At 40.0% G+C, this 16851-nt stretch overlaps 1 protein-coding gene across 1 annotated transcript in view; it reads right to left on the minus strand.

Annotated features, from left to right (window-relative positions):
• Nucleotides 1-1526: 1526 nt before the first annotated feature.
• The window catches only part of LOC134665866 (phosphatidate cytidylyltransferase, photoreceptor-specific), a 58485-nt gene continuing 43160 nt past the window's right edge, over nt 1527-16851 (minus strand). Inside the window, exons 7-10 of the mRNA XM_063522898.1 lie at nt 11335-11487; nt 8846-8974; nt 7939-8073; nt 1527-7454 (exon numbers count right to left, since the gene is read on the minus strand). Of these exons, the coding sequence (XP_063378968.1) occupies nt 7362-7454; nt 7939-8073; nt 8846-8974; nt 11335-11487 (510 nt within the window). The 3' untranslated portion in view covers nt 1527-7361. The remainder of the gene's footprint in view (nt 7455-7938; nt 8074-8845; nt 8975-11334; nt 11488-16851) is intronic.

Genomic DNA, 16851 nt, shown 5'->3' on the forward strand with positions numbered 1-16851 from the left:
TGAGGCTGCGTTTGATTGGCATCTAGTGTAATTTAGGAGTTAGTACCTACGTTTCTATATTAAGGCCTGTGCACACCGGCTGCGTGTGCGTGACGTGCAAAATGTGCACATGCGCGGCGCGCTCGGCGTTGTAGTATAGTTTTGAGACGGCACACCGCTTGCGTGACGCGTGCGTGAGCGGCTCCAACATTTTAGCGCACGTGCACGTCACGCACACGCAAGCCGGCGTGCACAGAGGGCCTAACGCGAACGTGGTTCGCGGTAGGCCCTCAGGCCTTTATTCAACTTGAATAACGAAATTACGGTGCGCTCAAGCCAGAACTGTCACAGGAGATTTTGGACCGAGTTTATAGGTCCTTATCCACCACTGCGGCTGTGGCTAGAATCGACACTAGTCCACGCACAACATTTGTGACGTCCCCAGGGTAAAGGTACCTTATGGCGGTTGGCACTTACGCTATTATTAACGCCGCTCCCTTACCATTGCGGCGCTATGCGACGTAAGCGCCAGCCGCCATAAGGTACCTTTTGCCGTGCAACGTCACATTTATCGACGAATTCTCTAGCTCATCGGGATGGTTATATTTAGATGAATAAGAGGATATAATTATGTGCGTGAACACTCTCCACTCACGACGGTTGGACAGTTGGGACTATCGAACTGTTGTCTATAGTACAGTCAGCAGCAGAAGTAGCTAAGCGGATGAAGTGTTCAAAATGACCTTCACACGCTCTTATTCTCTAAATAATAAACCTCGCCCGCTTAGCAACTTCTGCTGCTGACTGTACTTATCTACCCGTGATACCTACTGTGGCACATGTAGTTATTACATATCCACAAATAGGAATGGCACATGTAGCTGGGGTAGATAACAGTGTACCTGCTTAGTCTTATTTAACAGATAGGCGTCTTCTTACTAAGGATTTTTTCGAACAGTGAGCATTCTGGCTTGTTCTTACCCTAACCAGGAAAAAAGTTTTAAAATGTTAATATTCTCCGTTCTCCTATTATGCTAATAATACTCGTAGGTACTCTTGTGCAGACTACCGTTAAAATCAAATAGCATAAAATTTTAGGAGACATGACCTTCTAATAGGTAACTTATTCTAATGAAATTAGCCACGCACTCTGGTGAGCATTCAACGACACGTAGGTACCTAAACCTTCCGATTCGTCGCATCACCGAGGATGTTCTTTGTTTTCCAAAAGGAATTGACCTTTTGGCCATTATTCTGCTAAAGTCTAGTTCCTTTGTGTGTTTTTTCACATTGAATCTACTGATATTGGCATTTCATTCGTTGTCATTGGGGTATACGAACTCGTTCTTAATTAGCTTTTTGCCAATAGAATGTTCAAACAGTGACTCGCAATTCCCAACTCTATACGAGTAGGTACGGTCAACCAAGAAAGTGGTTTACCACTTTTCGACTCTATCATCTGATTGATATGAGTTGAAAAGTGGTAAACCACTTTCTTGGCTGACTGTACTTACCACATTCAAGGGGTTTTGTAAAACAAAGGCGTATTTAAGGAATCCATTTATTTGCTTCATCGCAATACAATAAAGACAAACAATAAATAATTTAATGTCTAAACTACACAGACAGACACCAATTACATCAGTATAATAAGTTTACAATAGACTTACAAGTGACCTTATAACATTTAATAGAATTTACTTATTATAATAATTCCAATTAATTCGTTTAAGATTTAACTTAATAGGTAATTCGAATTAGCAAGCCTGAGGTCGTGTTTTGTGTAAATTGAGTTCCACCGCTTTTTTAAACATCCAGTAGACAGTGGCAACATTTTTGCAAAATTAGAGCAATTCTCAAACAGTTTGTGCATTTCGATCACATCTTAGATTTCAATGATTTATTCAATGTTAGTATGTCTCACAACAGTTTAAATTCGATCTTAAATTTCTATAAAAATTGGTATGTTGGTAAAGTACGTGAAGCTGAACACCTTCCACCATATTTCCCAAAATGTCCCAGAAAGTTTCTAAGAAACATTCCTTTTTTGTTACCAGATTTCCTTACACATTTGGAATAATGTAATGTAATGTACAAACTTTTTGAGAATTGCTCATAAAATAAAACGCATCGACAAAAGGATTGCAATCCTTGGTCAATCGCCGGACTTTATTCATTGCCCTGAACGCATGTTTAAGCGTTCGAGCAACATTTTAGGACGTTGCAGTTGGCGTGCAGTTCCCATACAAATTGCAGTCGGCTTGCAGTCCGTCTGTACCGGCCCTTAGCATTGAGCTTGCAGTTGCAAAGCAAATGGTGTAAAGCAAAGTTTTGACTAACAAGAACGTGCATGCAATTTTCATTACATTGCGGTATCTGATCAAACTTTTGATGGTTTACCTTAGTAGTCAGCAGTGTACGTAAATTGTCTACACCTCGCTTTAGTCTTTGATGAACGCACACTGTTACTGGTTTATTAATAGCTATATATTTATTTCAAATATTTGGTAAAGGGGGGGGGGACAATTTTTATACTCACGAAAATTAAGGCATAACGTGTATCAAAATATTAAGTGATAGGTACTTAATTTATCCTGACAATTAAAATTTACCATTTATATAACGAGATAGTTCCACAAATACTATAAATACTCTGAACCCGTATGGAGACACCCAATTACTTAACAAATACATCATCATCATTATCAATCCAACATACAGATCTAACAACTATGCATGCTATAACAGCACGACTTTCATTTTCATACGGAATACGCTAGAATAGGTATACAATAAAAAATAGGTGAGTAAAATACATATATATATACAGGTGAGTATGAGTAAAATCTATTTTACATTCTGAGAAAAATAAATTAGAAAATTCAACTAGGTACAGTAGCAATATACCTACTATCTAAATTACAATAAATACATCTAAGGTACTTTAATGTGAAAATCAAGTCTGTTACTTTTTTGTTACAAAAGTTAAAAAGGTCGCTTTATGTATCAGTACAATAAAAAACATTACAATGTTAATTCTGGAATACATCAACCAATAAAAAGAATTGCAACACATACCTATGTATTGTGTTTCGGCCATGTCACAGAATAATTCCTCGTTCAGACGAGGAAGCATATTCTAAAATCCTTTCCTATAGAATAGATATATTCGTAGGTACATTCCAAACTAATATTAGTAATATTAGGTACTTAACTATTTAATTTAACTTGCACAAAATTAGTGAAGCTAAAGCCAAAATAAATAATTAGTTTTTGGAAAACGTTTATGAATATTATGCATTTATGGATATATGAGTGTACATATCTTCATATTCTAGTTTTCCAAAGGTTAGCATATACAACGACAACACACATCTAAACAGCTAGCGAAAATAAGCAAAACTCAACATAACGTAAAATCACAAAAACATCACCAAACTTAACAGTCTACCTGTCGGCGAGAAACAAGTATATATATCTAATTTTCTAAAGCAAGCCAGATTTGCTACCTAAAGCTATTATATAGTCTCCAGCGACATCGTATTTAAAACGTATGCTGGTATTTATATTATACGCAACCAAAGACTTTTTAGCCTAAATAATAATAAATGTTTGAAAATAGTAAAAAGAGGATAATAGTCAATCTTTTAACAGTATTTTTCAGTACATTTAGGGCCATCCCACATTTAGCGTTTTTCGAGCGTCGGCGTCTGGTCAGCGCTATGGAAAATGACGTCACTGCGCAGTTGCTCCGACGTTGCGTCGAGCAGCGGCTATATAGAGTTGTAGACGCCAACGCTCGAAAGACGATAAATGTGGGGTGGCCCTTAATAATAATAACATATGTCATAGGTAAAATAAAATGTATTGATATAGCTGTAAAAATTGACATTGTATCTTCATTTTACTGTACGCTACTGGCTAACTCATAAGGTGAATTGGCGACATTGCCAGTGTTTCTGCGGAATAACTCTCGCATAACGATTAATTTACTATTCAACCCTTTATGGAGACCCTTGGTGTTACATTTATAACACCATTAAAACTTACAAAAAAAAATGACAATGACAACTTATTGTCGACGACTTGTATTATTTATATAGGAAATAATAATTTCACCATCTTCTAATGCAGCGGTCGGCAACCTTTTAGCAGCCAAGGGCCACATAGTAGTTAACGGAGGTGACGCGGGCCGTACTTTGTTAATATCAATGTCTCATACATTGTCGTCTGTCACTATTACATACAAAATAGCCAAAGCGGCACTCGGGCCGCAAGTGATAGGTTCACGAGCCGCATGCGGCCCGCGGGCCGCAGGTTGCCGACCGCTGTTCTAAGGTAAAGTACCCAGATGAAATTATAATTGCTAAAAATCGTATAACCAATAAAGGTCCATATATAATTTTACATCAGTACTGTTTTGAGACATAGTCATTTTGTTTTACAACATTATAATAGGATAGCATTTTAAGTTAATACATCTTAAGACCTAACAATCTATTTGAGAAACATGAGTGTAACGTATTCATAACACGAAAAAGTCCTAAGAAAAACGAAAGTAATTTACTAACAATATGCAATTATAATTATACCTAAACCATCTCCGCCAATAACCTAATTCCGTTACCGATCAATATTAATAAATATAATTCAGAATTTTTGTTTTGTATATTTTGTCAAAGAAAGTACAAAGTCTGTTAGCATACTAAATATTAACATAGGAATGATGATGATTTCTTTTCGGTCATTTTTAGAAAATATGTCTTTACTTCTAGCGGCACACCATATAAGAAAAATTGCCAGGCCAATTTGAATTAATTGTATTAGAAAATAGAGTTGATTTTGCTTTGCTTCAAATCAAACAAAACAAAACAAAAGCAACTCTGTTCCACTTAATAAGGATTTTTTCATTGCAGGTAATTTGTACTAGTATTAGGGCATTGAACCCCAAGAGGTGAAGTTTACTCAAACCAGTAATTGTAAAATAGATGTAAGTAAAGAGTTATGGTAATATTAAGATGCAAGCAACCACAGACATATTTTCTTAGAAGATTTTTTTATGAGGGACGGAACCTCTAAAGTTAAACTCAGTATGCTAACCACAGGTAAATGTTCAAAAACTTTAGCACATATGCAGTCATATCAAATATCAGTCAGCGAAGAAAGAAATGCAAAGATTCCCTGTCTTATTCACCAAAAATATAAGGAACTAATCAAATAATAATATAACAATATATGATCAAAACCTGCTGACAAATTTTGATTGGTAAAAATACCCTTCTCCATCGGTCACTATCTTTCGTAAAATAACATTTTATACAGGATAATGCAATTAGTAATTATACAAAATTAAGATACTATTATATTATTATCTTGAATAAAGTAACAAAGCTAACAATTTCAAGATCAGAAACATGTAAATAATAACTATAGTAGACATATTTATAATAATCTACTTATTATTTTTTAGGATACCTTAAAATTATATTTCGAGATAACACATAGACTTTAGAGTAAATTTTTAACCCTATTATATTTCGATGCTGGATATGAATATTACTGTAAGTGATTTATTTGGAGTCAGGAGTATTTTCTGTATGTTCCATAACAAATTACAATGATATCCTTATCCGCTGCGTCAACATACTAAAATAACTAATAGTATAAGTTTCACGTTTCGCTCTTCTGAACCTATTTCCACGAAGATGCAAGGCCATAGTGTCTCTACAGATGTAGTGCATAATTATTATTTTCCATCGTATTTTCACGGAAACGTACGATCGTGTCTTGCTATTTCAGTCAGTCTCGGTACAAAAAGTTATCTGAAGTGGCATGACAAATACGATGAAAAACAATTGAGTCGCCTAATCTCAAACTCGGGTTGATCCATCTGTCAGATTATGCGGTTTTTGTATTAGGGTACATACTTGCTGAGAGGGTCGAATGGATTTGCCTGAGTTTGAAATTAAGCGACACAATTTTATTATGCACTACATCTGTAGCAGATATTATAAAATTTATAAAACAACCGATTGGAATCAAGTAAAGACCAGAGACTGTGGAATTAGCGTACCTTGGCCTATAACTCGCAGTTGATATATCAAAACATATGACCATATTGTTAGGTTCATTGACATCAGCATCACTAATGCTAGATTAGCCAGTGTTGCAATTACCAACATGCGGATTTATCATAGGTACTAGTGTCTTTGTGACTTTTATCATAAGGATCGAGGTATTGCATGAGTGAAGTGATAGGAGTTACCGTAATAATACTGCAGTGTTAAACGAACCAAACATTTGTTGTTACATTTTAACATGTTTAACCCTTAAGGCGATATTGCCTTCCAATGTTTATTTTTTAAGTGGGGCCACGTACCATCGCCTTAAATTTGATAATACATAAGATAAATAGGATAGGTAATGTGTCAAGGCTTAACAATAATATTCTCTATTACATCTAGAATTAATTCTATTATTTTTTTTATCATTTTTATCGATTTATCATATACTTTAGGAGAGCCAATATTATATACTTTTATTTAACTAATTGTATGTATCGCTTGCCTTGCAAAGTCTCTGTTAAAACAATTTTGGTCAACAATTTTACGCAATGTATTTGTTCAAGGCAAATGATTTTACAATTATGAGACTAGAACAAAATGTATGCTTTCCTCTCGAGGTACATAGCCGGATATGTTCCCTTCCAAGCAGTTTTGCGCTGGTTGAAAAAGTGCGTTGTTTAGGCAAACAAAGTTAATAAATGAATACATATATTACCTAATTAAACTTCAGCGCGCCACGAAAATAGGCTTAAAAATGTTGGCACCAAAGAATGCTGGAAGGCTAATTGGAAAAAAAAATAGATCAAAGTACGACTTCGTCTTTAAACAAAACAAAAAAAATCTCCTTTAGAATGCCTTACAAAACCGCTGAGGTCTTCAACTCAGTGCAACTGCGCTATCTTCGTAAGCAAATAGTACTAACTGGTATACAGTCACGAAAATATCGATACGGACAAAGTGCTAAAAAATGTGTACCTACACGACCTTATTGACCATACATACAGGTTGATCCAGAACTAGCACGTCACAGTGACACCGGAGGTAGGTTAACTCAAGAGGAACCTAACCAGCCAATCCCAGAAAAGTTGCATGGTTTTCGAGTTATTAGAGAATTTTCCCCTTTGTTTTAACATTTTTAAAGGTAAAATAACTCGAAAACCGTGCAACTTTTACTGGGATCATGTTAGGCTGGTTAGGTTCCTCTTGACCTACCTCCGGTGTTACTGGGACGTGGTAGTTCTGGGATACCCTGATGATATTAAGTTACTGTATCGATATATCTAGACGTGACTGTCTGTACCTTGTGAGCCTAGCACCTTACGGCACCATGTTGAGGATGTTCCTGTTCTCCAGCGATTCCTTCAGCGCGTAGAACAGTTGCAGCTGCTGCTCCGGTTTCAAGTTGTATACCTGAAAAATTGTGACAAATATTAATTTCATTTTTGCCTTGGGTTACTCGGCCCCATGAATGCGCTTGGCAAATTTTGTCATCCGTACCACAGTGTAAAAAGTAACAGTGGACGCACGCAAAAGCCTTTGATGATTGCGTAAAGCTCGATTTTCCTCAGACAGCGGTGCCGTCATATAGCGGCCTTCTCCATACAAAATAATGAGACGGCCGCTTTATGACGGCACCGTTATCCTAGGAAGCCAGAGCTTAAATGCCGACACCGCACAAGAACACAATAGGGTTGTCACAGACTTTTACACACCAACACAAACAAACAAGACACTACTAGCCCTGTAAGTAGTACCGAGCTTCTGACAATGGCGATGTATGCAGCTCGGATGCGCGCGACAACGAACGTGCGGTGCCCATGACGATACTGAAGGAAGACCCTCTAACCTAATGGCTAAAACTCGAAATTTTGGTGTGGTAATATTTGTCAGGTACCTGTTGCAGCAGTTTCTGTGGCGTGGCGGTGCGGATGAAGCTGGTGATGTACACGTTGACGAACGTGGCCATGAGGAACTGGCAGTCGAAGCGGTCCATGATGCCGCCGTGCCCGGGGATCACGTCGCCAAAGTCCTGCAATGTGAAACGTCACATCGAATAACAGCCCTCTTTAGTACGTATATTATGTACTACTATTATTACTAAATTGCTATCTCAGGGTGGTATTCCATATGTCCAATATATTGGTCCAATGTGTATTGCATCTCACATTTTGCTTAATGAGAGAGTGAGACACAATGACATTGGACAAAGAAATCGGACAGGTGGAAATCTTAGGCGCCTCGTAACAATTTAATCTCATATCCCATAACAAATCACTTCGAACTCAAAAACTATTTAGGTATCTAAATTTACTTCCTGCCAGAATCATTAAAATTTGTTTTTACAAAGATTTGGAATATATAAACATGAAACTGGATTCCTTGATGACGCAACCTAAGGGCTACCCCAGACTACCGTCTCCCGTGCGTCAGCGTCTACTCGTCTAGACAACTCTATGGCCGCTGCTCAACGCAACGTTGGTTAACGTTGGCTAAGGAGGCTCGATAATTTGATATCATAACTGGACCTTATTTTTTTTTTGTCTTAGGTAACGTAGTGTCACAGATAAATAATAGTACTAGGTACAGAAGACTCACTCTCTAACAAAACGCGTCTGTTACGATCAGGCCAGGTATGGCCGCTAGGTGGCGACTGCGCCACGCGCGGCTTACGGCTATCCACCAAAATTGGTGTGGAACGGATGTACTTTTAGCTACCTGTAGCAAAGCGACGAAATCGCGGAGTGAGCCACGCCTCGTAGTGTACGTTGTGCGAAGAGAATAAAATAAATATTAAAACAAACCTTAATCTTGAAAGCCCGCTTGAACCCAGATGCGAAGAACCCTCCAAACGGTCCGATGACGGAACTGAATATGCTCAGCGCGAGGGAGTGGATCATGAACGGGTACATTGTGAGTTTCTCCATGCCGAACTGTCAAACAAACCGCATTATTAATATACTGATGAAATATACTGAAAAAACTTAGTTATGAAAAACATTCTCCCGAGCGTCGACGTCTGTACTTCGTTTTTTTTAGCATTAGAAATTAGGTAAACAATCTTGATGTGTCTTTTAATTGAAAAACACATTTTAAAATAAGTTACGGCAAATATGTAACAATTATGAATCTAATACGATCATTTATATTCTTCTGCTTTCATAAGTAATAGTTTTATATTTTTATAAAGCGTTTTTCAATTAAAAGACATGTCAAAATCGCTTACCTTCTTGCAAGTTCTTTCTAATGCTAAAAAAAACGAACTATAGACAACTCTATGGCTGCTGCTCGACGTAACGTTGGCACAACTGCGAAGCGACGCCATTTTCCATAGCGCTGACTAGTAGAGATGCACCGGATATCTGGTTACTATCCGGTATCCGGCCTATCCGGCCATTATTTTACTATCCGGCCGGATACCGGATAGTGACCTACTATCCGGCCGGATACCGGATAGTAACATTGCTTGATTTCGGAGTAAACAAATTGGATTTAAGAAACAGACACGGTCATAATGGTACTTATCTATTATTTTAAAACAATTTAATCATTCCAATGACTTGCACGCGCACTCATTTCGAACCTAGCAATGAGTCCGCGCGAACGTTCACTAGAAAACAGGTTAAACCTGCAGAATGCGCACTTGAAAAACCGAAATGTAGGTATAGTTCCGCTGCCGAATATTCGGCGGCCGGATACCGGACGGGCGGGTATTCGGTATCCGGCCAAACAACTATCCGTTGCATCTCTACTGACTAGACGCCGACGCTAAGAAGCTAGTGTGGGGTGGCCCTAAGCCATGAAGTTTGCAATATATTAATCTAATTAGAATCAATTACTGTAGAAAATACAAAACTAGTACAGCAGCAATTAAACAGAGCATCTAATTGTTTTTAAATTAATTGCCTACGCTTCGTGCGTATCTGTGACGGGTTTTGTTTTTGTTAACACATTCACTGCCCCCGAATCACATGCAGTGCGTCCACCGTCATGTACAAGTTTATTCCTAAGGACGGCAGACCACGCCCTCTGGCAGTGAATGCGTTAAGTCAATGTGAGAAAAATGCATCATTGATTAATGACCATATAGAACGCAAATAGAAGTAAAAACATGCGATGCATGTCTCGCATATCCCACATCATAGAATGCTCCAACTGAATGAATAAATAAGAATGAGAGTATAACCAACTAGTCATATAACTATTAATATGGCTTTACTCGACATACACCGGGGGTCTATCTAAGATCACAATCGTTAATCGACAAACGCCAGTCGAAAAGTAACAATGTATCGGGATGACGGATGCGAAAAAAAGTCACGTGGTCATTTCCAAACAATATTTTCATTGGAATGAATCAATTTTTTTTTGTTGTGATTCTGTGTGTCAGCTAGGGGACAATATATGTTACTCGTCGAAGGCCGCAAAAATATGCATGTGACACGCGCTCTTATGGTTCTACAGATAAGATAGTGTCCGATATTTTTGCGGCCTTTTTTGTGTAACATAATTATTCTGGTGACTGTACCTCAACTAGTATGCATGGAAGATGATCCATTACTGTAACTAGGTATCACAAAAATTCATAGTAGGTTAGTTTAAATACCTTAAAGCCAAGATTTTAAGAGTGGTCCAGGAGAACGTAACCATAGCAACGAGTGACAAGAAATAGTTACACCCGGGAACACTGTACTCACGATCTTCATGAGAGGCTGCGCGAACTGCGGCGGCGTGTACTCCTGGAGGCGGAACAGCGGCGAGGGCTCGCAGTCCATCGTCATGCGGCCCAGCGAGTCCGAGTACTCGATCACACACCAGGTGCACCATGGACAGGGACTGTACTCACGATCTTCATGAGAGGCTGCGCGAACTGCGGCGGCGTGTACTCCTGGAGGCGGAACAGCGGCGAGGGGTCGCAGTCCATCGTCATGCGGCCCAGCGAGTCCGAGTACTCGATCACACACCAGGTGCACCATGGACAGGGACTGTACTCACGATCTTCATGAGAGGCTGCGCGAACTGCGGCGGCGTGTACTCCTGGAGGCGGAACAGCGGCGAGGGCTCGCAGTCCATCGTCATGCGGCCCAGCAAGTCCGAGTACTCGATCACACACCAGGTACACCATGGACAGGGACTGTACTCACGATCTTCATGAGAGGCTGCGCGAACTGCGGCGACGTGTACTCCTGGAGGCGGAACAGCGGCGAGGGTTCGCAGTCCATCGTCATGCGGCCCAGCGAGTCCGAGTACTCGATCACACACCAGGTGCACCATGGACAGGGACTGTACTCACGATCTTCATGAGAGGCTGCGCGAACTGCGGCGGCGTGTACTCCTGGAGGCGGAACAGCGGCGAGGGCTCGCAGTCCATCGTCATGCGGCCCAGGGAGTCAGAGTATTCGATCGGGCACACCAGGTACGGATATTGGGACATCATGTACGATAGCTGGAACACAACGTTGGTGATTACTAGTAAGAAATCGCAGCCTAAGCGCTACTTGCACCATTCCATTAACCCGGGGTTAAGCGTATAAATCGTAAACCCATTGTAATTTAGTATTGATAACCATGGTAACTCCAGATTTAACCGGTTAACCCCGGGTTAGTGGAATGGTGCAAGTGGGCCTAATAGGTTAAGAACGCTCTTACAAGAAAAGTCGAAATAATGCAAAATTGATGATACTAGTCGACGAAATTCAGGACTTTGTGCTCATTATTAGAAACAATGAGTACTTGTTCCAGTAAAAGCGTCTTCTTATCTTTTTAAATATCGTTGTAAATATTAGAAAAAGGACTTATTAAATTAGTAATGAATTTTTTTCTGATGGTCGTTTCCGAAAAACCGCGTGAAGCACTGAACGGCAAGCTCTTATTTGGAAATGTTGAGAAGTTTACTCTGCTAAACCTGGCTATTTCGTATTACTAATACCCTGTACTTTAGGCATATCAAACGATATTTTTCCTACATACCTTTGAGAAAGAGAAAATCAAAGTAAAACGAACTCAATTTTCTCTCCGAAACAAGTGTCAATTTCTAGGAAAATCTACTTAATATCGAAGTCATTTTCATACTCTAGCAATCTGCAACGTTTGCTTATACTGTTGGTATACATTAGTGTTTATGAAATTCTACTATAATTTTTTGGCAATTTTTTGAAAACTACTCTATATTACCGATGACGCGCGCTCGCCAGCTCAGTGCCGCGGCAGAGCTTGTACAGGCAGGACGTGTGTCGGTCGGCTCCGCACATTTTCAACGGCGACGACGAGGTTTTTTATCATTGTGTGCGGCGGGCGCCGTGTAAAAAGCTATACTGTGTGCATGTAAACCGCAACGAGAGACTTTGATCCTAGCACTGTTTTTATAGTATTATAATTTATAATGGTACAGTTTAATAAACTACCGGACAGGATTAAAAATATTTGAAACGACCTGACATTCTATATGTATTTATTTGACTCAAGATAGTACTCAGGGTCTGATGATGGAGCCGGAAGGTGGTCACCGGTACCAATCAACCATGCAACTAAACCACTTTGTGTTTAGGCTCGTTTTATTCATCTCAACAAGATCTTTGACACAAGATAGTACTCAGGGTCTGATGATGGAGCCGGAAGGTGGTCACCGGTACCAATCAACTATGCAACTAAACCACTTTGTGTTTAGGCTCGTTTTATTCATCTCAACAAGATCTTTGACACAAGATAGTACTCAGGGTCTGATGATGGAGCCGGAAGGTGGTCACCGGTACCAATCAACCATGCAACTAAACCACTTCGTGTTTGGGCACGTTTGATTCGGCTCAACAAGATCTTTGACACAAGATAGTACTCATCAGGGTCTGATGATGGAGCCGGAAGGTGGTCACCGGTACCAATCAACCATGCGACTAAACCACTTAGAATAGAATAGAATAGAATAGAATAGATTTATTCGTAAGCACAAACAATCGGAACAGTACATAGTATAAAAGAAAACACAAAATAAGATTAAAGTGCCACGAAATGGCCCCATCTCAGCATGTTGCTGGTGGCTTCCAGCGCTGATCTTCCGATGAGACCATCAAGTGAGAAGAATCACGGAAGGTAACAAACAAGAAGAAAAAAGACAGAAATAACATACAGTCAACAGTTAATTAAATAAGAAAAAAAAAAAAAAAGTTACACAGCAAGAAGATACAACATAATGACTATTTACAATTAAGATTAATTAATACATAAAACAAGCATCGTGCTCTAAATCGCTGTATCGATCCGGTCCGACCATATCTTGGCTGAGCATTACAGCTGTATATACTACTAGCGCCAACGGTGGCTACACTAACTAAAAAGCAATGTCAGACCAAATCAATATCGAGCGTTCATTAAATCTACGTTAAAAAATCTTGTAAGATTAGCTTATTAGCAAAACAGCATTGTAGGATGACGAATTTACGAAAATGTACGAAATACTAACATAACAGCACTCTACTAAGTATGGCGTATAAGGAATGATGAACCCTTGTCAGGCCAAAGGAACAAAACACTTGAGGTAAGCATAAGTAAAATAACAAACTACAGGCAGCTGGTATCAAGTCTGTAGGTTTCTTGGCTAAGTTGGTGATTAAGTAAATACAGTTTAATCTTTGACTTAAAGCTATGAATACTTTGCAGGTTTCTCAAAGGCGGAGGTATATTGTTCCAGACTTTCGACGCGGCATAGCGAAAACTTCCCCGAAACGCTGCTGTGGCATGGCGTGGCATTAACAATTGAATTCCACAGTTACGGCGTTCGCGGAGCTTAATACAAGAAAGCTTATTGAAGAGATAAGGCGGAGTACCATATTTAAGCACACCAAAGAGCAGACAAGCCAAATGAAGTTTACGACGGTGTTGCATCTTGAGGATCTTATGGCTGTTCAGAAATGGTGTCACGTGAGCTCTCAACGGAATATTGAAACAGAAGCGAGCACAGGCATTTTGAACACGTTGAATGAGTCTCTTTGTCTTTGCAAGAAGTCTAGGCCCAAACACTACATCCACATAGTTTAATTTTGATAGGACAAGTGATTCAACTAGTTGACAGCGTAGGTTTTCGCTTAAATATGGCCGAATTTTATATAAAACTTTAAGCTTGTAAAAACAACTCCTAATGGCCTCGGAGACATGCTTCTCATAACGTAGTCCACAATCCATTATGAGACCTAAATTACGCGCTTCATACACCCTCTCAACCGGTGTATTCATTAGCATAACATCGGTTGATATACTGACACCAGCCAGTTGTTGCCTGCTGCCAAATACTAGGTATTTAGTTTTATTTGGATTAAGCAACAGGCAGTTTTCTGTGGCCCATGATGCTATTGAGGTGAGATCTTGGTTTAATTTTTCTATAGCACTGTCAATGTCAGCTGGCTTACATGATATATACACTTGTATGTCGTCTGCATATATATGGTATTTGCAATGCGCGATGTGGGACCCTATATCTGCGGAGTATAATATGAACAGGAGTGGGCCGATCACCGATCCCTGTGGAACTCCTCTTGTTATATCAGCTTTTTCGGATAAAAATGAAGATCCGTCACTGCAACATACTTTCACAATTTGTGATCGATTATGTAAATAGCTTTCAAACCACTTTACAGTTTTGTGATCGAATCCGTAAAAACTCAATTTGGAAAGAAGCAGATTTATATTGAGACAATCAAATGCTCTTGAGAAATCGACTTCGTGTTTAGGCTCGTTTTATTCGTCTTAACAAGATCTTTGACACAAAATAGTACTCAGGGTCTGATGATGGAGCCGGAAGGTGGTCACCGGTACCAATCAACCATGCAACTAAACCACTTCGTGTTTGGGCACGTTTGATTCGGCTCAACAAGATCTTTGACACAAGATAGTACTCATCAGGGTCTGATGATGGAGCCGGAAGGTGGTCACCGGTACCAATCAACCATGCAACTAAACCACTTCGTTTTTAGGCTCGTTTTATTCGTCTTAACAAGATCTTTGACACAAAATAGTACTCTGGGTCTGATGATGGAGCCGGAAGGTGGTCACTGGTACCAATCAACCATGCAACTAAACCACTTCGTGTTTGGGCTCGTTTGATTCGGCTCAACAAGATCTTTGACTTAAGATACTACTCAGGGTCTGATGATGGAGCCGGAAGGTGGTCACCAGTAGGGCATGCTCCCGGGAATTCCCGGTTCTCATATTCCCGGGAATTCCCGGGAATTTTATGGTACCAAAAGAACCGGTACTGAAGACCCGGTACCGGTCCTTCCCGGTTCTCATCATATGACTATTTATTCCCATTTCAATAGTAGTAATGTATTAGTACTTTAGCTCGGGACATTATATAACATTTAATAATGGTGCTATGAAACAGGGAACCCAAATAACCCGATAAATTAACCTAGTAAAGTAGGCATTCGTGAAGGCAGGCCGTGCCGTCATATAGTGCTGAGTGCATCGACTACGCTACGGCCGTGTGGCTCGGCCCAGGCGGAGCCAATGTGTGCCGGTTAATTTCGTAAAATAGGTTGGAACGCCAATTAAGTGCTTGTTTATAATAAAATAAGTCATTTATTAATTCTTATGCAATTATTTATATGAAAATAAGTCATTCATAAAGACTGTACGCTAACAGAAACAATTTCTTAAAAGTAATCAAAAGATGCCTTGAGAACCGGGAAGAACCGGGAATCCCGGTTCCGGCCATGCCCAGAACCGGGAAATAAAATCTTGGTACCGGGACCGGTACTGCATGCCCTAGTCACCAGTACCAATCAACCATGCAACTAAAGCACTTCGTGTTTAGGCTCGTTTTATTCGTCTCAACAAGATCTTTGACACAAGATAGTACTCAGGGTCTGATGATGGAGCCGGAATGTGGTCACCGGTACTAATCAACCATGCAACTAAACCATTTCGTGTTTGGGCTCGTTTGATTCGTCTCAACAAGATCTTTGGCACAAGATAGTACTCAGGGTCTGATGATGGAGTTGGAAGGTGGTCACCGGTACCAATCAACCATGCAACTAAACCACTTCGTGTTTAGGCTCGTTTTATTCGTCTCAACAAGATCTTTGACACAAGATAGTACTCAGGGTCTGATGATGGAGCCGGAAGGTGGTCACCGGTACCAATCAACCATGCAACTAAACCACTTCGTGTTTAGGCTCGTTTTATTCGTCTCAACAAGATCTTTGACACAAGATAGTACTCAGGGTCTGATGATGGAGTTGGAAGGTGGTCACCGGTACCAATCAACCATGCAACTAAACCACTTCGTGTTTAGGCTCGTTTTATTCGTCTCAACAAGATCTTTGACACAAGATAGTACTCAGGGTCTGATGATGGAGCCGGAAGGTGGTCACCGGTACCAATCAACCATGCAACTAAACCACTTCGTGTTTAGGCTCGTTTTATTCGTCTCAACAAGATCTTTGACACAAGATAGTACTCAGGGTCTGATGATGGAGCCGGAATGTGGTCACCGGTACTAATCAACCATGCAACTAAACCATTTCGTGTTTGGGCTCGTTTGATTCGTCTCAACAAGATCTTTGACACAAGATAGTACTCAGGGTCTGATGATGGAGCCGGAAGGTGGTCAGCGGTACCAATCAACCATGCAACTAAACCACTTTGTGTTTAGGCTCGTTTTATTCATCTCAACAAGATCTTTGACACAAGATAATACTCAGGGTCTGATGATGGAGCCGGAAGGTGGTCACCGGTACCAATCAACCGTGCAACGAAACCACTTCGTGTTTAGGCTCGTTTGATTTGTCTCAACAAGATCTTTGACACTGAAGATACA

This window comes from Cydia fagiglandana, chromosome 7 (genome assembly GCF_963556715.1).
Source record: "Cydia fagiglandana chromosome 7, ilCydFagi1.1, whole genome shotgun sequence".
NCBI lineage: Eukaryota > Metazoa > Arthropoda > Insecta > Lepidoptera > Tortricidae > Cydia > Cydia fagiglandana.